This window comes from Cryptomeria japonica, unplaced genomic scaffold (genome assembly GCF_030272615.1).
Source record: "Cryptomeria japonica unplaced genomic scaffold, Sugi_1.0 HiC_scaffold_84, whole genome shotgun sequence".
NCBI lineage: Eukaryota > Viridiplantae > Streptophyta > Pinopsida > Cupressales > Cupressaceae > Cryptomeria > Cryptomeria japonica.
In genome coordinates this window covers 70,459-92,605 of record NW_026728906.1, presented here as the reverse complement: position 1 = coordinate 92,605, position 22,147 = coordinate 70,459, and the positions used below count along the sequence as shown (strand labels likewise).

General features: G+C 34.3%; 2 protein-coding genes across 2 annotated transcripts; both read left to right on the top strand.

Moving 5' to 3' along the window:
- The first annotated feature begins 4,044 nt into the window (after window positions 1–4,044).
- Window positions 4,045–4,736, top strand: LOC131864362 (putative germin-like protein 2-2). Its single transcript, XM_059215206.1, has 2 exons — window positions 4,045–4,102; window positions 4,201–4,736. Exons 1-2 carry the CDS (start codon window positions 4,045–4,047, stop codon window positions 4,734–4,736), a joined length of 594 nt encoding a protein of 197 aa, XP_059071189.1.
- A 12,000-nt stretch (window positions 4,737–16,736) lies between these two features.
- LOC131864361 (putative germin-like protein 2-2) lies at window positions 16,737–17,428 on the top strand. The gene is made up of 2 exons (XM_059215205.1): window positions 16,737–16,794; window positions 16,893–17,428. Exons 1-2 carry the CDS (start codon window positions 16,737–16,739, stop codon window positions 17,426–17,428), a joined length of 594 nt encoding a protein of 197 aa, XP_059071188.1.
- Window positions 17,429–22,147: the final 4,719 nt, after the last annotated feature.

Sequence of the window (22,147 nt, the reverse complement as noted above, 5' to 3'; positions counted from 1 at the left end):
TAATTCAGTTTAGAATGTGATTATTAACCACACATGTCATTAGAGGGATGCAAGGTTGTATGGGCTTTAGGATGACTTGACCTTATTATGTGTGGTCATAAGGTTGTTTGTAAAGCTAAAGCAAGGCAAGTATGGATATCGAGAAAATAATTATAGTGTGTAATTTAAGACTCCCAAATGTGAGAAATAAATACAAACAAGAGAAGTGTTGAAGTATACAACTTCTATGTAACTTCTTCCCTTGCCACTCTATCTACAAAATTCCTCAGATGTATTATGTACTGAGAAGTATAAGTGGATAATGCACTAAAGGATAGTGCATACGTGACAAAACACACAAAATGAGGTTATACATGGCAATTACAAATAATTCAATACTATGTTAATACTATTACTATTGGTTCAAAGATTTACAAAAGGTATAACCACCATACTAGGTGTCAACCTATGTTAACATCTTCATTAACGAGTTTGAATTACAAATTGGCCCAAAAATATCCCTCCCTCCCTCTCTCTCTCTCTCCCCTTTTGTATCTTTGTATCTCTTCTTTTCTATCTGTTTCTATCTCCTAATCTTTATCTTAATTTCTCCTTATCCCTCTACAACTATATCTCTCTTTATTTGTCCTTTTCATCCTCTCTCACTCTATCTAGGCACGTCTCACTCTCTTTAACCATCTATTTCTTTGCCACCTCCCTCTCTTCATTCCCATCTCTAGCTCTCTCTTCCTCTGTCACCCTATCTCCAGACATGTCTCGCTCTCTTTATCTATTCATCTCTCCCCTCTCACTATTGCAAACATAACATGAGCCTATTGGTAATGGAGTTCAATTATCTTTTGATTGAAAGGTTTTCTTTCACTTATGTTTGGTTTGTATTAATGAATGCACAATTGATTCAAAGTTATCCCTCGCTCATTCTCTCTCCCCCTCTCTATATATTTATCTCTTCTATCTCTATCTATTTCTCTCTCCTCTCTCTTTATCTCTTCCTCTCATATCCATATCCCTATTCTTCTCCATATCTATATCAATCTCGATCTCTATCTTCCTCTCTATATTTATCGCCTAACTCTATCTCCTCACTCCTTTATCTTTCCCTCACTCTTCCTCCTCTATCTCTCTCTTTATATCCCTATATCTCCCTCTCTCCTTCTCTCCCTATTTCAAACAAAACATAAGAATATTGGTAATGGAACTCGATTATATTCCCGGTTTAAGGGTTTTGTTTGATTGCATTTGTCCGTTTAAGTAGATGCATAGTTGATTTGGATCTATAATTTTTTCAAATGTTGAGACCTTTGTTGAATAAATAATATCATTTACTAAATGGTTTGCTAATTTATCTCACGTGTTGCACAAATATATGAAAAAATAGATCAATTTTTTTTAATAATCATTCCACATCTATTCGGCGTACATATTGCACACCAAGGTGCAATTGCTAGTTGTATATTCTTGACTTTTCTATTACACCATATCATTCAATAAAAAAGAGAATAGCGTTGATGGAAGAACCACAATCATCTGTAACCGCATAGGCTACCCATGCCTATTTGTATCACCTCCACATAGAAAAGTACCTAAAACCATGCTCTCTACATTAATAAACATTTTCTTACTTATGCAAACCATGTCATTAAAGGGTCCAAAAGTATAGGGATTCATTCAAAAAATATTCCTCACTTAATTGCATCCAATATTAGATCACTCCCGGTGTCCATGCTCTTACATGGATGTAGATTTACCTTTCGTATTAGTCATTTGTGGAAACTCAATGGGGAATTGGAGATTGTGAGTGTGGTATGAAAGACAAGGTAAAACCTATGAGAGATATTAAAAAAAAATGTACTCGAGTAGTTATCAAGAAAACTGAGATTATACTAGCGTAAAATATGACCAAACTGTTTTATTGACTTGCTCTTCTATAATATGAACCACTTATTATAATCATGAATCGATCAGGTGTAGAATTTTATTCCCCCTCTCACTCTATTTGTTCCTTATATTCGATTGTTGATCACTTTGATTTCTTAATTGTAAAAAGTTCATTAGTTAGCCACCCTTATCCAAAGAGAGTAAAAAGATAATTCTTGATAGGTAAACAAGGGATCATGGAACTAAACGTTTCCCAACCAAGAATCATCCCAATATATCACTTTTAACGCATTTTTTACTTCTCAAATTGAATATTTTTTATAAACTATTTATAATTGTCATATTATTTGATATAAAAGAAAAGAAAATTCAATCAATATAAATAAAAATAAATAAAATGAAATGTCTAATCAATATGAAATACTTTTCTCATATATTTGATTGAAGTAAGAGGAAAAAAATAATCTTTAATATTATATTTTCCTATTTAGTTACCCCAAACAACTAATTCATCAAAACATTAAGTTAAAAAAAATATTAAATAAACATATATCTCACAAAAATAATAAAAAATAAATCATCTAAATCAACTGTATGTACTTTGTTAAAAGGAGAATCGAGAGGACAATGCAGTCAACTGGACGAAAAGTTTTGGTGTCGAAAAATGGAAATAGACAGATCTCAAACATTAGAAAAAGTAGTAAACCTACTTTATTAAAGAGAATTCACTCACCTAAAGGTAAAATTTTGATCTCCAAAACTGCTAGAAAAGACACCTACTTCATTTACAACAATGCACTTCATTTACAACAACACACTCACCTAAAGATTAAATTTTGGCCGAGTTCAACTGTAGATGGATGTGAAAGAGACAATCTAAGCAACGCACTCAACGCAACGTGAGCAATGTTTTCGCACCCATCAACAGTTTGAGAATGAAGGCTCTTTTCTCTAAAATATCGCGGTTTACATTCATTATAGTTATGAGTATTGGAAGCGGTACGATTTTTAGTCACTGTTGTACCTTGACCCAAGGTAGTTCAAGATGCATTCAAACTACTCACCCATGACATTCTGAAAATCAGACATCAACGTCTTAATAAGGTTATATCTTATAGAGGTGATGGATTCTAGTGAATTGTAATGTCAAAACCGGATTCTATTTCCGCTACCCATCTACCCTCTAGGGTTTGGAAAAATAAAACGATCTTAAATAATTCTAAATACTAGATCCCTTGGACAACATGGTCTCTTCCAAGATGGGATTCTCAACACCACCAAAAAGTTTTTTTTCTTGTAGAATACCTCTCCAAAATCTATCTTCTTATACATTTATCCTCCATAAATTGGTTCTTATGTTTGCATATGTTGTCTTAAACCTATAATTTAGGTCTCCAAAACTGCTAAAGAAAAGTAATACACCTACTTGACTTCAAAATTGTAGATGGATGTGAAATAGATATTCTAATCAACGCATTCAATGTAAAGTAAATGAACATAAGTTATTTTGAGCAATGTTTTTCTGTCCTAGAACATAGACAATCTGAGAAATAAACATTGAATAACATAAATTAATTTAAATGACGAGAGATAAAAATCTCATTGAAAAAGGGTACAAAGCATGGACAGTCTTTAGGCCAATATCCAACTCCAAGAAAGAAACTTTCCTCTCATACCGATTCTCCCACGGTGGAGAAAGATTTATATATTGTTTCCTTTGAAGAAGCCCACCGTTCCAATTAAGTCTAAACAATTCCACATTACTAAAATGATGGCGATGGCGAGAATACGTGTAAGGCAGGAGGTAAGTTGATCTTGAGATAGGCATACGCAGCAGGGCAGGGAGAAGATAGAAAATTTCAACGTTAATGAAAGGATGGTGAGAATACATCTGCGGTAGCAGGCGAGACAACCACATGCAGTAAGACTTAGTGTGACGTAAGGAAAAGAGCAACAACTCTGGAAGGATCCGTGAAATATACGGAGTCAAGATGAATTAGTCTTTGCGGAGAGTTATGGTTTGGGCTATATAAAGCGTGTAATGGGTTTGTAATAGACATTCATATCCTGATCTCTTGTGTCTGCGTTTCTATTACAATGGCTAACCGCATGATTTACTTCACGTTGGGACTTTTTCTGTTGATATGCTGTTACAGCGACAGGGTCATGGCAGGGGATCCGGATCCCTTGCAAGATTTCTGCGTTGCAGATGAGGAAAGCAACGGTGAGTGAGAATATTTATACATAAACAATGATAATGATTTGCTTATTAGACGAGTCGAGTTACTAACAGACAGATTGATTTGATCTTGTTTTAAACAGTTTTGGTGAACGGGTTCGTTTGCAAAGACCCAATGCAAGTTTCAGCAAACGATTTCTTCTTCCGGGGACTTGGGCAGGCAGGGAACACCGACAATGATGTGGGCTCCAACGTAACGATGGCGAACGTTAAACAGATACCAGGCCTCAATACGTTTGGAATATCGTTGGTCCGCATCGACTACGCAGTGGGTGGAATAAATCCTCCTCACACACACCCAAGAGCCACCGAAGTTCTTGTTTTACTGGAAGGCCAGCTTCTTGTGGGTTTCATTGACACCAGCAACAAATTTTTCAGCAAAACTTTGGAGAAGGGAGATGTGTTTGTGTTTCCAAAGGCACTTGTTCATTTCCAGCAGAATGTGGGGCATGAAAATGCAGTGGCCATAGCTGGATTGAGCAGCCAGTTTCCCGGAGTTCAGACAATCGCCAATTCTCTGTTTGCGGCGAATCCCCCTCTCCCCGATTCCGTTTTGAGCAAGGCCTTCCGCATCACCCAGGAACTGGTGAATTACATTCAAAAGAAATTCGCATACTAAACAAAACAAACAAGAGGTCTCCCAATGAAGACCGTCTTTCCCAATTCTTTTTTCTCACCGTTGAATAAAACTATCATTTTAGGGTTATTGGCGTCCTCTTGTGCCATTCATAGCATCTGTTTTGGACATCAGCATGTCCTCATCATATTCCAAAGATTGAAAATTAACCGTTGAATAAAACTATCATTTTAGGGTTATTGGCGTCCTCTTGTGCCATTCATAGCATCTGTTTTGGACATCAGTATGTCCTCATCATATTCCAAAGATTGAAAATTAAATATTGATGTCGTTTTGTCCCTTTGATGACAACATTAAAATTTCACTTTGCTGTAACACATTTTAAGGTAAGTTGTAAGCGCATTTTGAATATAATTTCCAATATCTCAAGGTATTTGTTGATTGATACGAAGAAGATAAAAGTGTCGTCATATTGAGAAATTGGCAATCGCATTTCCATCAAGAATAAGATAATAGATATAACTCATACATTATCAGTGAGATCTGCAAATATCATAATCTTCTACTTTTCCCATGCATTTATAAATGATCTAATAAAATAGAGCTTCATACATCAGTTCATTCTAAAGCTTCACGACCTCTTCTTTCATGCCTTCGATGTCTATATAACCTATGTCTTTGAAGCTTGCTCATTTTCATTCTATGCAACTACTGCAGATACTCAAATTCTTAAGAAACTGCAACAATAATGTCTTGAGTTGATGAAAAACATAGTACATGCTCACAACAAAAAAGAAGCATATTTCAAATACATAAATCTTATTCAATCAACATACTCTTTATTAAATAGTCTTGTGGTATTACAGGGGTGACATATTGTTATAAATCACAAAGGGGTGCGAAATATTATGTATAACATTGTAGGCACAAAATTTGACCACATACAAAATTTCAAGACAAGTGGAAGGTGTAGATGTAGAAGATACCAATTTTGGCTTTCTGAATGTTCACATCAGTAGCATAGTGCATTGGATCGGCACATAAGTGAAGAGAACAAAAATCAGCGATGGTGAGATTAGAATGGAATATTCGATTTGATTATCGATCGGTTGGTATTGGAGAAAGTTTTCTACATGATTTATTTAGGGAAGTGCTAATTTGTTTTAGACAAGTGCATGTATTTTATTCCATATTTGATAGCTAGGTGCATGTTTTTTATTCTAGGTTTTGATTGAGGTTGACAAGGAAGTGAACGCTATTTGGTTGCATAGTTTAGCTTGGGGGAAGACATTGAAAAGAGAGACTATAAAATAATGAAGATATCAATCAATAGATTTGGATGAAGAAAAACGTCGAGTAATAAGATGGTGCAACACTTGGAAATGGAGATTCTAGATTTCAACTCATGGAAACATAAGTTTTGTCATTGGAGAGAATTAGTCAATGAGCGTAGAACTCGAGCATATTGTTAAGCAAGCTCTTTCCACAAGAATACAATATTGTACGAAATTACATAAGTGCTAGGTAATGTCCACTTTGTATTTAAGACTCAAATTGAGAAGTTGGCTTGTGAATCTTGCATTTAATTGATACTAGAGATGAGGGTACAACTCCATTCTTTTCAATATTTTTTATTGGGTTACACCAAGGAAAGATCTAAATCACTAGTCACTATTTTATATTCTATTGAGTCCTACACGCTTACTTTCATTTTATGCCACCAGTATGTATATGTGAGCATTTAAGAAAACATATAAAGCACATTTTAAGTGATAAAAACACAACCTTTGCTCATATCTACAAATAGAAGCCGAGTTTAGTTACATGAACCACACGAAGCATTACACTCCTTGCGCACTCCTGGTCTTATGGAATTAGAGGAGTCACATTATGGTATGAAGCATAAAAGGGCGCGAGTATAACATCATTGGTATTTACATGAGAATGTACACAATTGCAAGACAAGTGAAAGATGTAGATGGAAACACGTTAGAAATAAAAATGTCTATTTTTTTCTATATCAATGTTGGTTTCAGTACCACCAATTTTATACCAATACAATATGGGATCATACCTTAAAAAATGTTGGTTTATGTAGCATATATAATCATACCATCTCATAAATCAATGTAAACCTTGAAATGGAGGAAACAAGATCCTACGATTGACCAATGTAAGCTAGAAGATCTTAGTTGACACAACATAATTAGTAATAAGAATAGGACTAGTTGTTGTCTTTAAGGAAGGGATACGAAATTAGGTTCCTGTTCCTTTTGTTGCATGAGATGGAGACAGTGAAGTGTCTATAGATGAACTAGTCTAACAATGGTAAAATGACTAAGTTTTATAGAATGTAGTAGATACAAGATGAAATATAGAAAGAGTAAGACATATCTGAGATGGAGACATAGAGAGGAAATTGGGACTGTAATATGAAGCTAATTGTACTAGAGAGAAACGTTGGAGATCCGTGTCTAAAGTTGAGGGAAAATTGAGAGATGATCGAAAATGAAATCGACAATATTTGATCACTTGCCTCTTAAAAATATGGGTCAATGACTGCTGGGTGCCCTGTTCTTAGGGTTTTCGTTCAATCAATGTTTTGTGATGCCTGCTAATGTCTGGTCTACTTTTCTTTAACTTTCTTGTTATCGGATTTGGACCTGTAGATAGAGAAAATTGGGAGAAATGGTTATTTCATATAAGGGATTACCTTATCCAAACCGCGTATTAGTGTTCTCTCTTCAACAATGATAATGGTGAGATAGGATGCATGCCCCCACAAGAAAAGAGGCTAAGAAAATGATAAATGGTGAAATGATGACACCTTATCTTAGGTACGAATTACATAATACACTTGATCATAATTGCTATAGCATATATTTCAATGATTGAATAATCAAATTGGGACTTCTTTATCGTTTCGCTCCCTGAATGCTTGATTGACTAGGTTTTTTGGTTTTCTATATTGAGTACATTGATTCCTAGAATGGGAAAGGGAGTTGTGTTTATATGAAGTTCACACCTTTTCGAAACATTTTGTTGTGATGGGACAACAAAACAAATTAGATTCATGCAAATTACAAGGTCCACTTTCATCTCTCAACAGTTGAGCCTATTTTAGCAAAATAGGGGTGTTGGGTGCACTAGTCCTTGAAAAATGTGCTAGTTAAAAGTTCACCAACAGGGGAAATAACCTGGTTTTCCAAAGCAATCTGAACATTAGGTACACACACGAATAAACCAGGCACACACAAAAAAATAGAAGAAAACCACATAGAAAACCATGCTGAAGAAGACCGTAGTCTACAAAAGGATAAACACTTGTGCAAGAGAAAACTCGTGACTTGTGCAAAATCGACGAGCTCCAAATGACCTTTTTGTGGGTTTGAGCAATTTCACTTACTATAGATTAACGTTTGCTCGCACCTCCATGAACCCAAAATAGCCTACGCCAATTTTTCAAGCTATGTGTTGTTAGTGTATGATATTCTAACTAGAATATTCTTCTATGTAAGTTTGCTAGATGGTTAGTTGTTAGAATAATGCCTGGTTATGTTAATCTTATCCATGAAACATTACATGATTCTAGATAGCATCTGATATTATAGGTGGAACTGTATTAGATATGTATTTTTAATCACCCCTAAGTTGATCAAAGATATTAAGAGCTTATCATTCATCTCAATCTGTGCATTTTCTTTTTTTGAGCTCCACTAGTTTTTTGGTACTCACATGTTTGTAATTTATTTTAATTATGACTGCAGATTTATAGAGGTTTTGATTGAGGTTGAGCATCTGAAAGGAATGTGGATTTGTGCCATAATATTTTTGTGTTCTTGTGAGGACATGATAATCCGAAGGTGTTTCTACTGTGATTTTAAAAATCCCGATGAATTGAAGTTTATAAAATTCATCGTATAAATAATAAAATAAAAATAGGAGATTTTATTTCATGGTTGATTAGTGTATTTTAAATTATATATATTTTTTATTAAATTGTTGATCATGGAGACCAAGTTGACAAATTTGAAGCTCTACTGTAGGGCGATTTTTTAGGAACACATTATTGTGTGGATAGTGGAAGCGCTTAATTAGCTAAAAGATGATTTGTCTTCAATTTTAATAAGACGATCAATTATTTTACTATGGTCAATCTGCATGTGTAAAGGTTTGGGATATTTTATTAAAAAGCCGATCCTTGTGTGCTGGCTTTTTGGCACTTTCTGGTGTGGTAAAATTTGCATAGGCTGATCTTTTGGCATAGATATTTGATTTGAACTAGTGATATAAAGTGGTTGTTTTGGCATAAATTGTTGGATATTGTTGGTCATGCTAGGATATGTTGTGGTCATTGATGTCAACATATTCCTATGATTTTCTCTGGTGATTGCAGATTGGGAAGATTTTCTGATCCGGTTTGTAGCGATGCTTTGTTGATCACTGTTTCGCAGAGTTCGGTATATCCTCTGGTATATTTTGGTGTGATCAGATCTGGTGCTGAGATTTTGGGATATTTCTTGGGAAGGTCTTGTGTATCTTAATTTCAGTTGAATCATGATTTGGTTCTCCGCAAGTTATCTTTCTTCCTGGCCGTTGTTGATTGGTTGTGTTCTTTAGCTTTCAGACGTTGACCGATGAAGATTTGAAAAGTAGTGTTGGTGCAGCTATTGTGGATGATTCTAATGTGCTTGCTGGTATTTTTTTTAATTATGTCCTATTTGTTTTGGCAATCTGTATTTATCGTTGTGTGAGTTTTTGGTGGTTTCTATCAACCAGTGATGATTTGTGTGTTATGCACCATTTCTGGTGGTGTAGCGTGTTGCGATTGATCTTTGCATGATTTTCGGTGGAGTTATGTGTTTGGGAATTTGACCTAGAACCATGCTATGCTATGTAAACCACTATATTGGTCTGGTGGTCAGTGTTTGTATCGTGTGATGTAATTTTTTAATTGAGGGTCGAGGGTTTAGCCGACCTTGTTATCAAGGTTGATAAATTATATATATAGGTGATATAGTCATGTAATTTGGTTGTTTGATGTTGTGTCTTCATTATCAGAGAGAGGTTTGTGTGCGAACATGTGATGTATCCTTCGATGTTGAGTTTGTGGTGAGATTCTATTTGGAGATGCTATTCTTTCCGTTCATTTCTTTCGAATTGTAGTCCAAATCTTATTGCGAGTCAGTGAGACTTCCCTAAGGGTTGTAGCCTTCCGAGCAAATATTATTTGAGCAGTGAGCTCTAGGCAGTGTGCCTGAATGCATGTGCATTCCTCATTGTAATATTTTCACATACTATTGTAGAGTATCATCTTACTGTGGGTAGGTTCCCACCATGGTTTTTCGCTTAACTGGGTTTTGCGCATCAAAATCTTAGTGTTGTGTGTTGTGCTATTAATTTTCTTATCTGTCTTATTACTGCAGTTTATCAAATCTGTGTTTTGCGGTAAATTTTGTTATTCCGGTGAAGACTGATTCACCCCCCTCTCATTCTTCCCTCTTGGCTGTTGTTAACATAAATATTGTCAAATCAAATCAATTTTTGGTCAATCTTAGAGTTGCATATGTTGCTTATCTATTTTTGCATGAATTTTGAACAATTTGAATAAAACTGTTTTGTCTTTCTCTATTAATTTTTCCTTGCATGAATGTCATTTTGGCTATTTACAAGGCCGCAAGACTCCTTCTTGGTCTAATTTTTAACCTTTTTTTACCGTTACTTGAGTTCTTCAAGGTCATGTTTTGCACCACTTAGACCAGTTATCTAGCATTAGAGGGCATGTGGAGATTTTGTTTTGCCTCATGGCCTCATCTAGTTTTACTTTATTTTGGTAGTCACGTTTGCCTTTTTAGGCTATAGTGTCCCTTGTTCCATTGCTGATGAAAAGATCCTTTGTCAACTATGAATCTTTGTTACATGAATTTTGGATGAGAATAATTGCTTCCAGAGATTTATTCCTATTACAAGCACTTTTTTGTGGAGGCTTTTATGGAGGAAGACAATAATAGTTCCTAGTGCATATTTTGTGTTCTTTTTGCCCCCGTATTGTTTATGCTCTTTCCAATTTGGTTATTTTAAAAATTGTTCACATATTTTAATGATGAAGTATCATTTCGTGAATTATACTACACAAAATGTAGTAAAGTTCCATCATCTGGGTGGTTACATGCACACACATCTAGTGTAGGTTTCATTCAAAGCTTTTTGAAAAATAAAACTTATGAAATATAAGTTACTAATTAACCATACAATCTCTTCAACAATTCCTCCAACTGGTAGCCAAATGATGTTACGTGCATCTAATTTTTTTGACATCATACCAACTAGAGAGTAACTATGCAGTTATTGTCATGAGCCTATTTCATAAATTACAAAATAATTTATACTTATTTATTTATTTTTCATTAAATTTAAAACAAATTAAGATAGAAATTTTTATTTGAATTAAATATACATTATTATGATAAAGATTTTTATAAATATATTAAATATTTTATTGAAAAGTTTTTTATAAATTATATAAATATGTATATTAAAATCATAAATAAAATAGAAACTCTATCAATTAGAAATATTTTAATTAATATAATGAAATGTCATCACACACAGGCATAGAATCCCAAGAAACCAACATCCTAACAAGCTAATATCAACTCTAAAATTTATCTAGAAGGAACATTCAGATACACTAACAAAGTCTAAATACGTAGTTGTTGTTGGTGCTCCAAAATGTTCCTTGTATTGTAATGGATTAGTCATATATGTATCCCACAAAATTATGATAGAAACATTTTACATCTACCACAATGAAAGAATAGATAACAATACTAAAAGTATAATAAATGTAAACCTAGGTATTTTGTCAATCTCCTAAAATATTATTCAAGAAAAAGATAACTGATATGAAAAAAATTACATGTTATAAATAGTTTTAGAAGAGTTAATCAAAGCTAGAAACTTGATTTTCAAGAGGATGCAATTTGAGAATATGAACCATCACATCAAGCAATTGGATGATGTTGAGTGTCGACATATTGCTAGGGAGACATGCAAGCTAAGGTGGTGCTTGATCATCATAGACCAATTCAGTGATGCCAAGTCAGTTCTTGTAGGTGTATTGAACCTAACTCATCAAAGGAGGAGCAAGTGACATATGGCATTACATCAAATATTATTCAATGTACCTAATCTCATTTCTCATTGATCCACATTCAAAGAGGGACATGTGCCCAAAGTGTTGTAGTTTTCTCATTGGTTAAAGTGGTTGTTGTTATAACTAGCCCTAATTAGGGTTTCATGGTTAAATCTCGGCCATTAAATTCAAATCAATCTCGGACATTCATTTGTATCAAGACTTCTATATAAGGTTTGCCTTCTCATTTTTAAAGGTTAATAGGTGGATAATAGAGTAGAGCAGAACTGTTAGAAAGTAGAGTAGGAGGAGGAAGCTAGAGATTGTTTCCAAGACTTGTTGAAATTAATACATAAGTTTTGTTGAAGATATGGTGGATGTTTGTGCTGTCTTTCTACATTTTGCATGGGTTCTTGTTACTTCTCAAAGTTAATTGAATTTTACTGATTATGATGGAGAAATGCGAAGATATATGATGAATTACTTAGTGCTCATACCATTTGTTATTTGTTGATTGCAAATTGTAGTGCATGGTTGGTCTAAACCTCATTGTTGAAATAGTTCGATTTTTTAGTATTTTTAAAAATGTAAAAAGTTCTATATATTATTATTTTTAAATTATATTTTGAATTTTAAAAATAATTTGTTTTAATTTATTTTGAAATTTTTATCTATTAATATTTATTGCTTTTAAAAGTTTATAATATTAAAATAATTAATTATGTATTTAAAAAATTTAATATTAAATTATATGTTTATGACTTCTTAAATATTATTCTTATTTAAAGGAGAATCTAGATCAATAGAACAATTTAGATTAAATTAAACTTAATGGTCGTTGGACATAAAATCGAAGCTATTGTTAATTCAGTTTAGAATGTGATTATTAACCACACATGTCATTAGAGGGATGCAAGGTTGTATGGGCTTTAGGATGACTTGACCTTATTATGTGTGGTCATAAGGTTGTTTGTAAAGCTAAAGCAAGGCAAGTATGGATATCGAGAAAATAATTATAGTGTGTAATTTAAGACTCCCAAATGTGAGAAATAAATACAAACAAGAGAAGTGTTGAAGTATACAACTTCTATGTAACTTCTTCCCTTGCCACTCTATCTACAAAATTCCTCAGATGTATTATGTACTGAGAAGTATAAGTGGATAATGCACTAAAGGATAGTGCATACGTGACAAAACACACAAAATGAGGTTATACATGGCAATTACAAATAATTCAATACTATGTTAATACTATTACTATTGGTTCAAAGATTTACAAAAGGTATAACCACCATACTAGGTGTCAACCTATGTTAACATCTTCATTAACGAGTTTGAATTACAAATTGGCCCAAAAATATCCCTCCCTCCCTCTCTCTCTCTCTCCCCTTTTGTATCTTTGTATCTCTTCTTTTCTATCTGTTTCTATCTCCTAATCTTTATCTTAATTTCTCCTTATCCCTCTACAACTATATCTCTCTTTATTTGTCCTTTTCATCCTCTCTCACTCTATCTAGGCACGTCTCACTCTCTTTAACCATCTATTTCTTTGCCACCTCCCTCTCTTCATTCCCATCTCTAGCTCTCTCTTCCTCTGTCACCCTATCTCCAGACATGTCTCGCTCTCTTTATCTATTCATCTCTCCCCTCTCACTATTGCAAACATAACATGAGCCTATTGGTAATGGAGTTCAATTATCTTTTGATTGAAAGGTTTTCTTTCACTTATGTTTGGTTTGTATTAATGAATGCACAATTGATTCAAAGTTATCCCTCGCTCATTCTCTCTCCCCCTCTCTATATATTTATCTCTTCTATCTCTATCTATTTCTCTCTCCTCTCTCTTTATCTCTTCCTCTCATATCCATATCCCTATTCTTCTCCATATCTATATCAATCTCGATCTCTATCTTCCTCTCTATATTTATCGCCTAACTCTATCTCCTCACTCCTTTATCTTTCCCTCACTCTTCCTCCTCTATCTCTCTCTTTATATCCCTATATCTCCCTCTCTCCTTCTCTCCCTATTTCAAACAAAACATAAGAATATTGGTAATGGAACTCGATTATATTCCCGGTTTAAGGGTTTTGTTTGATTGCATTTGTCCGTTTAAGTAGATGCATAGTTGATTTGGATCTATAATTTTTTCAAATGTTGAGACCTTTGTTGAATAAATAATATCATTTACTAAATGGTTTGCTAATTTATCTCACGTGTTGCACAAATATATGAAAAAATAGATCAATTTTTTTTAATAATCATTCCACATCTATTCGGCGTACATATTGCACACCAAGGTGCAATTGCTAGTTGTATATTCTTGACTTTTCTATTACACCATATCATTCAATAAAAAAGAGAATAGCGTTGATGGAAGAACCACAATCATCTGTAACCGCATAGGCTACCCATGCCTATTTGTATCACCTCCACATAGAAAAGTACCTAAAACCATGCTCTCTACATTAATAAACATTTTCTTACTTATGCAAACCATGTCATTAAAGGGTCCAAAAGTATAGGGATTCATTCAAAAAATATTCCTCACTTAATTGCATCCAATATTAGATCACTCCCGGTGTCCATGCTCTTACATGGATGTAGATTTACCTTTCGTATTAGTCATTTGTGGAAACTCAATGGGGAATTGGAGATTGTGAGTGTGGTATGAAAGACAAGGTAAAACCTATGAGAGATATTAAAAAAAAATGTACTCGAGTAGTTATCAAGAAAACTGAGATTATACTAGCGTAAAATATGACCAAACTGTTTTATTGACTTGCTCTTCTATAATATGAACCACTTATTATAATCATGAATCGATCAGGTGTAGAATTTTATTCCCCCTCTCACTCTATTTGTTCCTTATATTCGATTGTTGATCACTTTGATTTCTTAATTGTAAAAAGTTCATTAGTTAGCCACCCTTATCCAAAGAGAGTAAAAAGATAATTCTTGATAGGTAAACAAGGGATCATGGAACTAAACGTTTCCCAACCAAGAATCATCCCAATATATCACTTTTAACGCATTTTTTACTTCTCAAATTGAATATTTTTTATAAACTATTTATAATTGTCATATTATTTGATATAAAAGAAAAGAAAATTCAATCAATATAAATAAAAATAAATAAAATGAAATGTCTAATCAATATGAAATACTTTTCTCATATATTTGATTGAAGTAAGAGGAAAAAAATAATCTTTAATATTATATTTTCCTATTTAGTTACCCCAAACAACTAATTCATCAAAACATTAAGTTAAAAAAAATATTAAATAAACATATATCTCACAAAAATAATAAAAAATAAATCATCTAAATCAACTGTATGTACTTTGTTAAAAGGAGAATCGAGAGGACAATGCAGTCAACTGGACGAAAAGTTTTGGTGTCGAAAAATGGAAATAGACAGATCTCAAACATTAGAAAAAGTAGTAAACCTACTTTATTAAAGAGAATTCACTCACCTAAAGGTAAAATTTTGATCTCCAAAACTGCTAGAAAAGACACCTACTTCATTTACAACAATGCACTTCATTTACAACAACACACTCACCTAAAGATTAAATTTTGGCCGAGTTCAACTGTAGATGGATGTGAAAGAGACAATCTAAGCAACGCACTCAACGCAACGTGAGCAATGTTTTCGCACCCATCAACAGTTTGAGAATGAAGGCTCTTTTCTCTAAAATATCGCGGTTTACATTCATTATAGTTATGAGTATTGGAAGCGGTACGATTTTTAGTCACTGTTGTACCTTGACCCAAGGTAGTTCAAGATGCATTCAAACTACTCACCCATGACATTCTGAAAATCAGACATCAACGTCTTAATAAGGTTATATCTTATAGAGGTGATGGATTCTAGTGAATTGTAATGTCAAAACCGGATTCTATTTCCGCTACCCATCTACCCTCTAGGGTTTGGAAAAATAAAACGATCTTAAATAATTCTAAATACTAGATCCCTTGGACAACATGGTCTCTTCCAAGATGGGATTCTCAACACCACCAAAAAGTTTTTTTTCTTGTAGAATACCTCTCCAAAATCTATCTTCTTATACATTTATCCTCCATAAATTGGTTCTTATGTTTGCATATGTTGTCTTAAACCTATAATTTAGGTCTCCAAAACTGCTAAAGAAAAGTAATACACCTACTTGACTTCAAAATTGTAGATGGATGTGAAATAGATATTCTAATCAACGCATTCAATGTAAAGTAAATGAACATAAGTTATTTTGAGCAATGTTTTTCTGTCCTAGAACATAGACAATCTGAGAAATAAACATTGAATAACATAAATTAATTTAAATGACGAGAGATAAAAATCTCATTGAAAAAGGGTACAAAGCATGGACAGTCTTTAGGCCAATATCCAACTCCAAGAAAGAAACTTTCCTCTCATACCGATTCTCCCACGGTGGAGAAAGATTTATATATTGTTTCCTTTGAAGAAGCCCACCGTTCCAATTAAGTCTAAACAATTCCACATTACTAAAATGATGGCGATGGCGAGAATACGTGTAAGGCAGGAGGTAAGTTGATCTTGAGATAGGCATACGCAGCAGGGCAGGGAGAAGATAGAAAATTTCAACGTTAATGAAAGGATGGTGAGAATACATCTGCGGTAGCAGGCGAGACAACCACATGCAGTAAGACTTAGTGTGACGTAAGGAAAAGAGCAACAACTCTGGAAGGATCCGTGAAATATACGGAGTCAAGATGAATTAGTCTTTGCGGAGAGTTATGGTTTGGGCTATATAAAGCGTGTAATGGGTTTGTAATAGACATTCATATCCTGATCTCTTGTGTCTGCGTTTCTATTACAATGGCTAACCGCATGATTTACTTCACGTTGGGACTTTTTCTGTTGATATGCTGTTACAGCGACAGGGTCATGGCAGGGGATCCGGATCCCTTGCAAGATTTCTGCGTTGCAGATGAGGAAAGCAACGGTGAGTGAGAATATTTATACATAAACAATGATAATGATTTGCTTATTAGACGAGTCGAGTTACTAACAGACAGATTGATTTGATCTTGTTTTAAACAGTTTTGGTGAACGGGTTCGTTTGCAAAGACCCAATGCAAGTTTCAGCAAACGATTTCTTCTTCCGGGGACTTGGGCAGGCAGGGAACACCGACAATGATGTGGGCTCCAACGTAACGATGGCGAACGTTAAACAGATACCAGGCCTCAATACGTTTGGAATATCGTTGGTCCGCATCGACTACGCAGTGGGTGGAATAAATCCTCCTCACACACACCCAAGAGCCACCGAAGTTCTTGTTTTACTGGAAGGCCAGCTTCTTGTGGGTTTCATTGACACCAGCAACAAATTTTTCAGCAAAACTTTGGAGAAGGGAGATGTGTTTGTGTTTCCAAAGGCACTTGTTCATTTCCAGCAGAATGTGGGGCATGAAAATGCAGTGGCCATAGCTGGATTGAGCAGCCAGTTTCCCGGAGTTCAGACAATCGCCAATTCTCTGTTTGCGGCGAATCCCCCTCTCCCCGATTCCGTTTTGAGCAAGGCCTTCCGCATCACCCAGGAACTGGTGAATTACATTCAAAAGAAATTCGCATACTAAACAAAACAAACAAGAGGTCTCCCAATGAAGACCGTCTTTCCCAATTCTTTTTTCTCACCGTTGAATAAAACTATCATTTTAGGGTTATTGGCGTCCTCTTGTGCCATTCATAGCATCTGTTTTGGACATCAGCATGTCCTCATCATATTCCAAAGATTGAAAATTAACCGTTGAATAAAACTATCATTTTAGGGTTATTGGCGTCCTCTTGTGCCATTCATAGCATCTGTTTTGGACATCAGTATGTCCTCATCATATTCCAAAGATTGAAAATTAAATATTGATGTCGTTTTGTCCCTTTGATGACAACATTAAAATTTCACTTTGCTGTAACACATTTTAAGGTAAGTTGTAAGCGCATTTTGAATATAATTTCCAATATCTCAAGGTATTTGTTGATTGATACGAAGAAGATAAAAGTGTCGTCATATTGAGAAATTGGCAATCGCATTTCCATCAAGAATAAGATAATAGATATAACTCATACATTATCAGTGAGATCTGCAAATATCATAATCTTCTACTTTTCCCATGCATTTATAAATGATCTAATAAAATAGAGCTTCATACATCAGTTCATTCTAAAGCTTCACGACCTCTTCTTTCATGCCTTCGATGTCTATATAACCTATGTCTTTGAAGCTTGCTCATTTTCATTCTATGCAACTACTGCAGATACTCAAATTCTTAAGAAACTGCAACAATAATGTCTTGAGTTGGTGAAAAACATAGTACATGCTCACAACAAAAAAGAAGCATATTTCAAATACATAAATCTTATTCAATCAACATACTCTTTATTAAATAGTCTTGTGGTATTACAGGGGTGACATATTGTTATAAATCACAAAGGGGTGCGAAATATTATGTATAACATTGTAGGCACAAAATTTGACCACATACAAAATTTCAAGACAAGTGGAAGGTGTAGATGTAGAAGATACCAATTTTGGCTTTCTGAATGTTCACATCAGTAGCATAGTGCATTGGATCGGCACATAGGTGAAGAGAACAAAAATCAGCGATGGTGAGATTAGAATGGAATATTCGATTTGATTATCGATCGGTTGGTATTGGAGAAAGTTTTCTACATGATTTATTTAGGGAAGTGCTAATTTGTTTTAGACAAGTGCATGCATTTTATTCCATATTTGATAGCTAGGTGCATGTTTTTTATTCTAGGTTTTGATTGAGGTTGACAAGGAAGTGAACGCTATTTGGTTGCATAGTTTAGCTTGGGGGAAGACATTGAAAAGAGAGACTATAAAATAATGAAGATATCAATCAATAGATTTGGATGAAGAAAAACGTCGAGTAATAAGATGGTGCAACACTTGGAAATGGAGATTCTAGATTTCAACTCATGGAAACATAAGTTTTGTCATTGGAGAGAAGTAGTCAATGAGCGTAGAACTCGAGCATATTGTTAAGCAAGCTCTTTCCACAAGAATACAATATTGTACGAAATTACATAAGTGCTAGGTAATGTCCACTTTGTATTTAAGACTCAAATTGAGAAGTTGGCTTGTGAATCTTGCATTTAATTGATACTAGAGATGAGGGTACAACTCCATTCTTTTCAATATTTTTTATTGGGTTACACCAAGGAAAGATCTAAATCACTAGTCACTATTTTATATTCTATTGAGTCCTACACGCTTACTTTCATTTTATGCCACCAGTATGTATATGTGAGCATTTAAGAAAACATATAAAGCACATTTTAAGTGATAAAAACACAACCTTTGCTCATATCTACAAATAGAAGCCGAGTTTAGTTACATGAACCACACGAAGCATTACACTCCTTGCGCACTCCTGGTCTTATGGAATTAGAGGAGTCACATTATGGTATGAAGCATAAAAGGGCGCGAGTATAACATCGTTGGTATTTACATGAGAATGTACACAATTGCAAGACAAGTGAAAGATGTAGATGGAAACACGTTAGAAATAAAAATGTCTATTTTTTTCTATATCAATGTTGGTTTCAGTACCACCAATTTTATACCAATACAATATGGGATCATACCTTAAAAAATGTTGGTTTATGTAGCATATATAATCATACCATCTCATAAATCAATGTAAACCTTGAAATGGAGGAAACAAGATCCTACGATTGACCAATGTAAGCTAGAAGATCTTAGTTGACACAACATAATTAGTAATAAGAATAGGACTAGTTGTTGTCTTTAAGGAAGGGATACGAAATTAGGTTCCTGTTCCTTTTGTTGCATGAGATGGAGACAGTGAAGTGTCTATAGATGAACTAGTCTAACAATGGTAAAATGACTAAGTTTTATAGAATGTAGTAGATACAAGATGAAATATAGAAAGAGTAAGACATATCTGAGATGGAGACATAGAGAGGAAATTGGGACTGTAATATGAAGCTAATTGTACTAGAGAGAAACGTTGGAGATCCGTGTCTAAAGTTGAGGGAAAATTGAGAGATGATCGAAAATGAAATCGACAATATTTGATCACTTGCCTCTTAAAAATATGGGTCAATGACTGCTGGGTGCCCTGTTCTTAGGGTTTTCGTTCAATCAATGTTTTGTGATGCCTGCTAATGTCTGGTCTACTTTTCTTTAACTTTCTTGTTATCGGATTTGGACCTGTAGATAGAGAAAATTGGGAGAAATGGTTATTTCATATAAGGGATTACCTTATCCAAACCGCGTATTAGTGTTCTCTCTTCAACAATGATAATGGTGAGATAGGATGCATGCCCCCACAAGAAAAGAGGCTAAGAAAATGATAAATGGTGAAATGATGACACCTTATCTTAGGTACGAATTACATAATACACTTGATCATAATTGCTATAGCATATATTTCAATGATTGAATAATCAAATTGGGACTTCTTTATCGTTTCGCTCCCTGAATGCTTGATTGACTAGGTTTTTTGGTTTTCTATATTGAGTACATTGATTCCTAGAATGGGAAAGGGAGTTGTGTTTATATGAAGTTCACACCTTTTCGAAACATTTTGTTGTGATGGGACAACAAAACAAATTAGATTCATGCAAATTACAAGGTCCACTTTCATCTCTCAACAGTTGAGCCTATTTTAGCAAAATAGGGGTGTTGGGTGCACTAGTCCTTGAAAAATGTGCTAGTTAAAAGTTCACCAACAGGGGAAATAACCTGGTTTTCCAAAGCAATCTGAACATTAGGTACACACACGAATAAACCAGGCACACACAAAAAAATAGAAGAAAACCACATAGAAAACCATGCTGAAGAAGACCGTAGTCTACAAAAGGATAAACACTTGTGCAAGAGAAAACTCGTGACTTGTGCAAAATCGACGAGCTCCAAATGACCTTTTTGTGGGTTTGAGCAATTTCACTTACTATAGATTAACGTTTTCTCGCACCTCCATGAACCCAAAATAGCCTACGCCAATTTTTCAAGCTATGTGTTGTTAGTGTATGATATTCTAACTAGAATATTCTTCTATGTAAGTTTGCTAGATGGTTAGTTGTTAGAATAATGCCTGGTTATGTTAATCTTATCCATGAAACATTACATGATTCTAGATAGCATCTGATATTATAGGTGGAACTGTATTAGATATGTATTTTTAATCACCCCTAAGTTGATCAAAGATATTAAGAGCTTATCATTCATCTCAATCTGTGCATTTTCTTTTTTTGAGCTCCACTAGTTTTTTGGTACTCACATGTTTGTAATTTATTTTAATTATGACTGCAGATTTATAGAGGTTTTGATTGAGGTTGAGCATCTGAAAGGAATGTGGATTTGTGCCATAATATTTTTGTGTTCTTGTGAGGACATGATAATCCGAAGGTGTTTCTACTGTGATTTTAAAAATCCCGATGAATTGAAGTTTATAAAATTCATCGTATAAATAATAAAATAAAAATAGGAGATTTTATTTCATGGTTGATTAGTGTATTTTAAATTATATATATTTTTTATTAAATTGTTGATCATGGAGACCAAGTTGACAAATTTGAAGCTCTACTGTAGGGCGATTTTTTAGGAACACATTATTGTGTGGATAGTGGAAGCGCTTAATTAGCTAAAAGATGATTTGTCTTCAATTTTAATAAGACGATCAATTATTTTACTATGGTCAATCTGCATGTGTAAAGGTTTGGGATATTTTATTAAAAAGCCGATCCTTGTGTGCTGGCTTTTTGGCACTTTCTGGTGTGGTAAAATTTGCATAGGCTGATCTTTTGGCATAGATATTTGATTTGAACTAGTGATATAAAGTGGTTGTTTTGGCATAAATTGTTGGATATTGTTGGTCATGCTAGGATATGTTGTGGTCATTGATGTCAACATATTCCTATGATTTTCTCTGGTGATTGCAGATTGGGAAGATTTTCTGATCCGGTTTGTAGCGATGCTTTGTTGATCACTGTTTCGCAGAGTTCGGTATATCCTCTGGTATATTTTGGTGTGATCAGATCTGGTGCTGAGATTTTGGGATATTTCTTGGGAAGGTCTTGTGTATCTTAATTTCAGTTGAATCATGATTTGGTTCTCCGCAAGTTATCTTTCTTCCTGGCCGTTGTTGATTGGTTGTGTTCTTTAGCTTTCAGACGTTGACCGATGAAGATTTGAAAAGTAGTGTTGGTGCAGCTATTGTGGATGATTCTAATGTGCTTGCTGGTATTTTTTTTAATTATGTCCTATTTGTTTTGGCAATCTGTATTTATCGTTGTGTGAGTTTTTG

Excerpts from the sequence above, each read along its gene's own strand:
- LOC131864362 (XM_059215206.1), top strand. The coding sequence starts at position 4,045 with ATGGCAGGGGATCCGGATCCCTTGCAAGATTTCTGCGTTGCAGATGAG. Across the intron at positions 4,103-4,200 it reads TGCAGATGAGGAAAGCAACG|TTTTGGTGAACGGGTTCGTT; the intron begins GTGAGTGAGAAT and ends TGTTTTAAACAG.
- LOC131864361 (XM_059215205.1), top strand. The coding sequence starts at position 16,737 with ATGGCAGGGGATCCGGATCCCTTGCAAGATTTCTGCGTTGCAGATGAG. Across the intron at positions 16,795-16,892 it reads TGCAGATGAGGAAAGCAACG|TTTTGGTGAACGGGTTCGTT; the intron begins GTGAGTGAGAAT and ends TGTTTTAAACAG.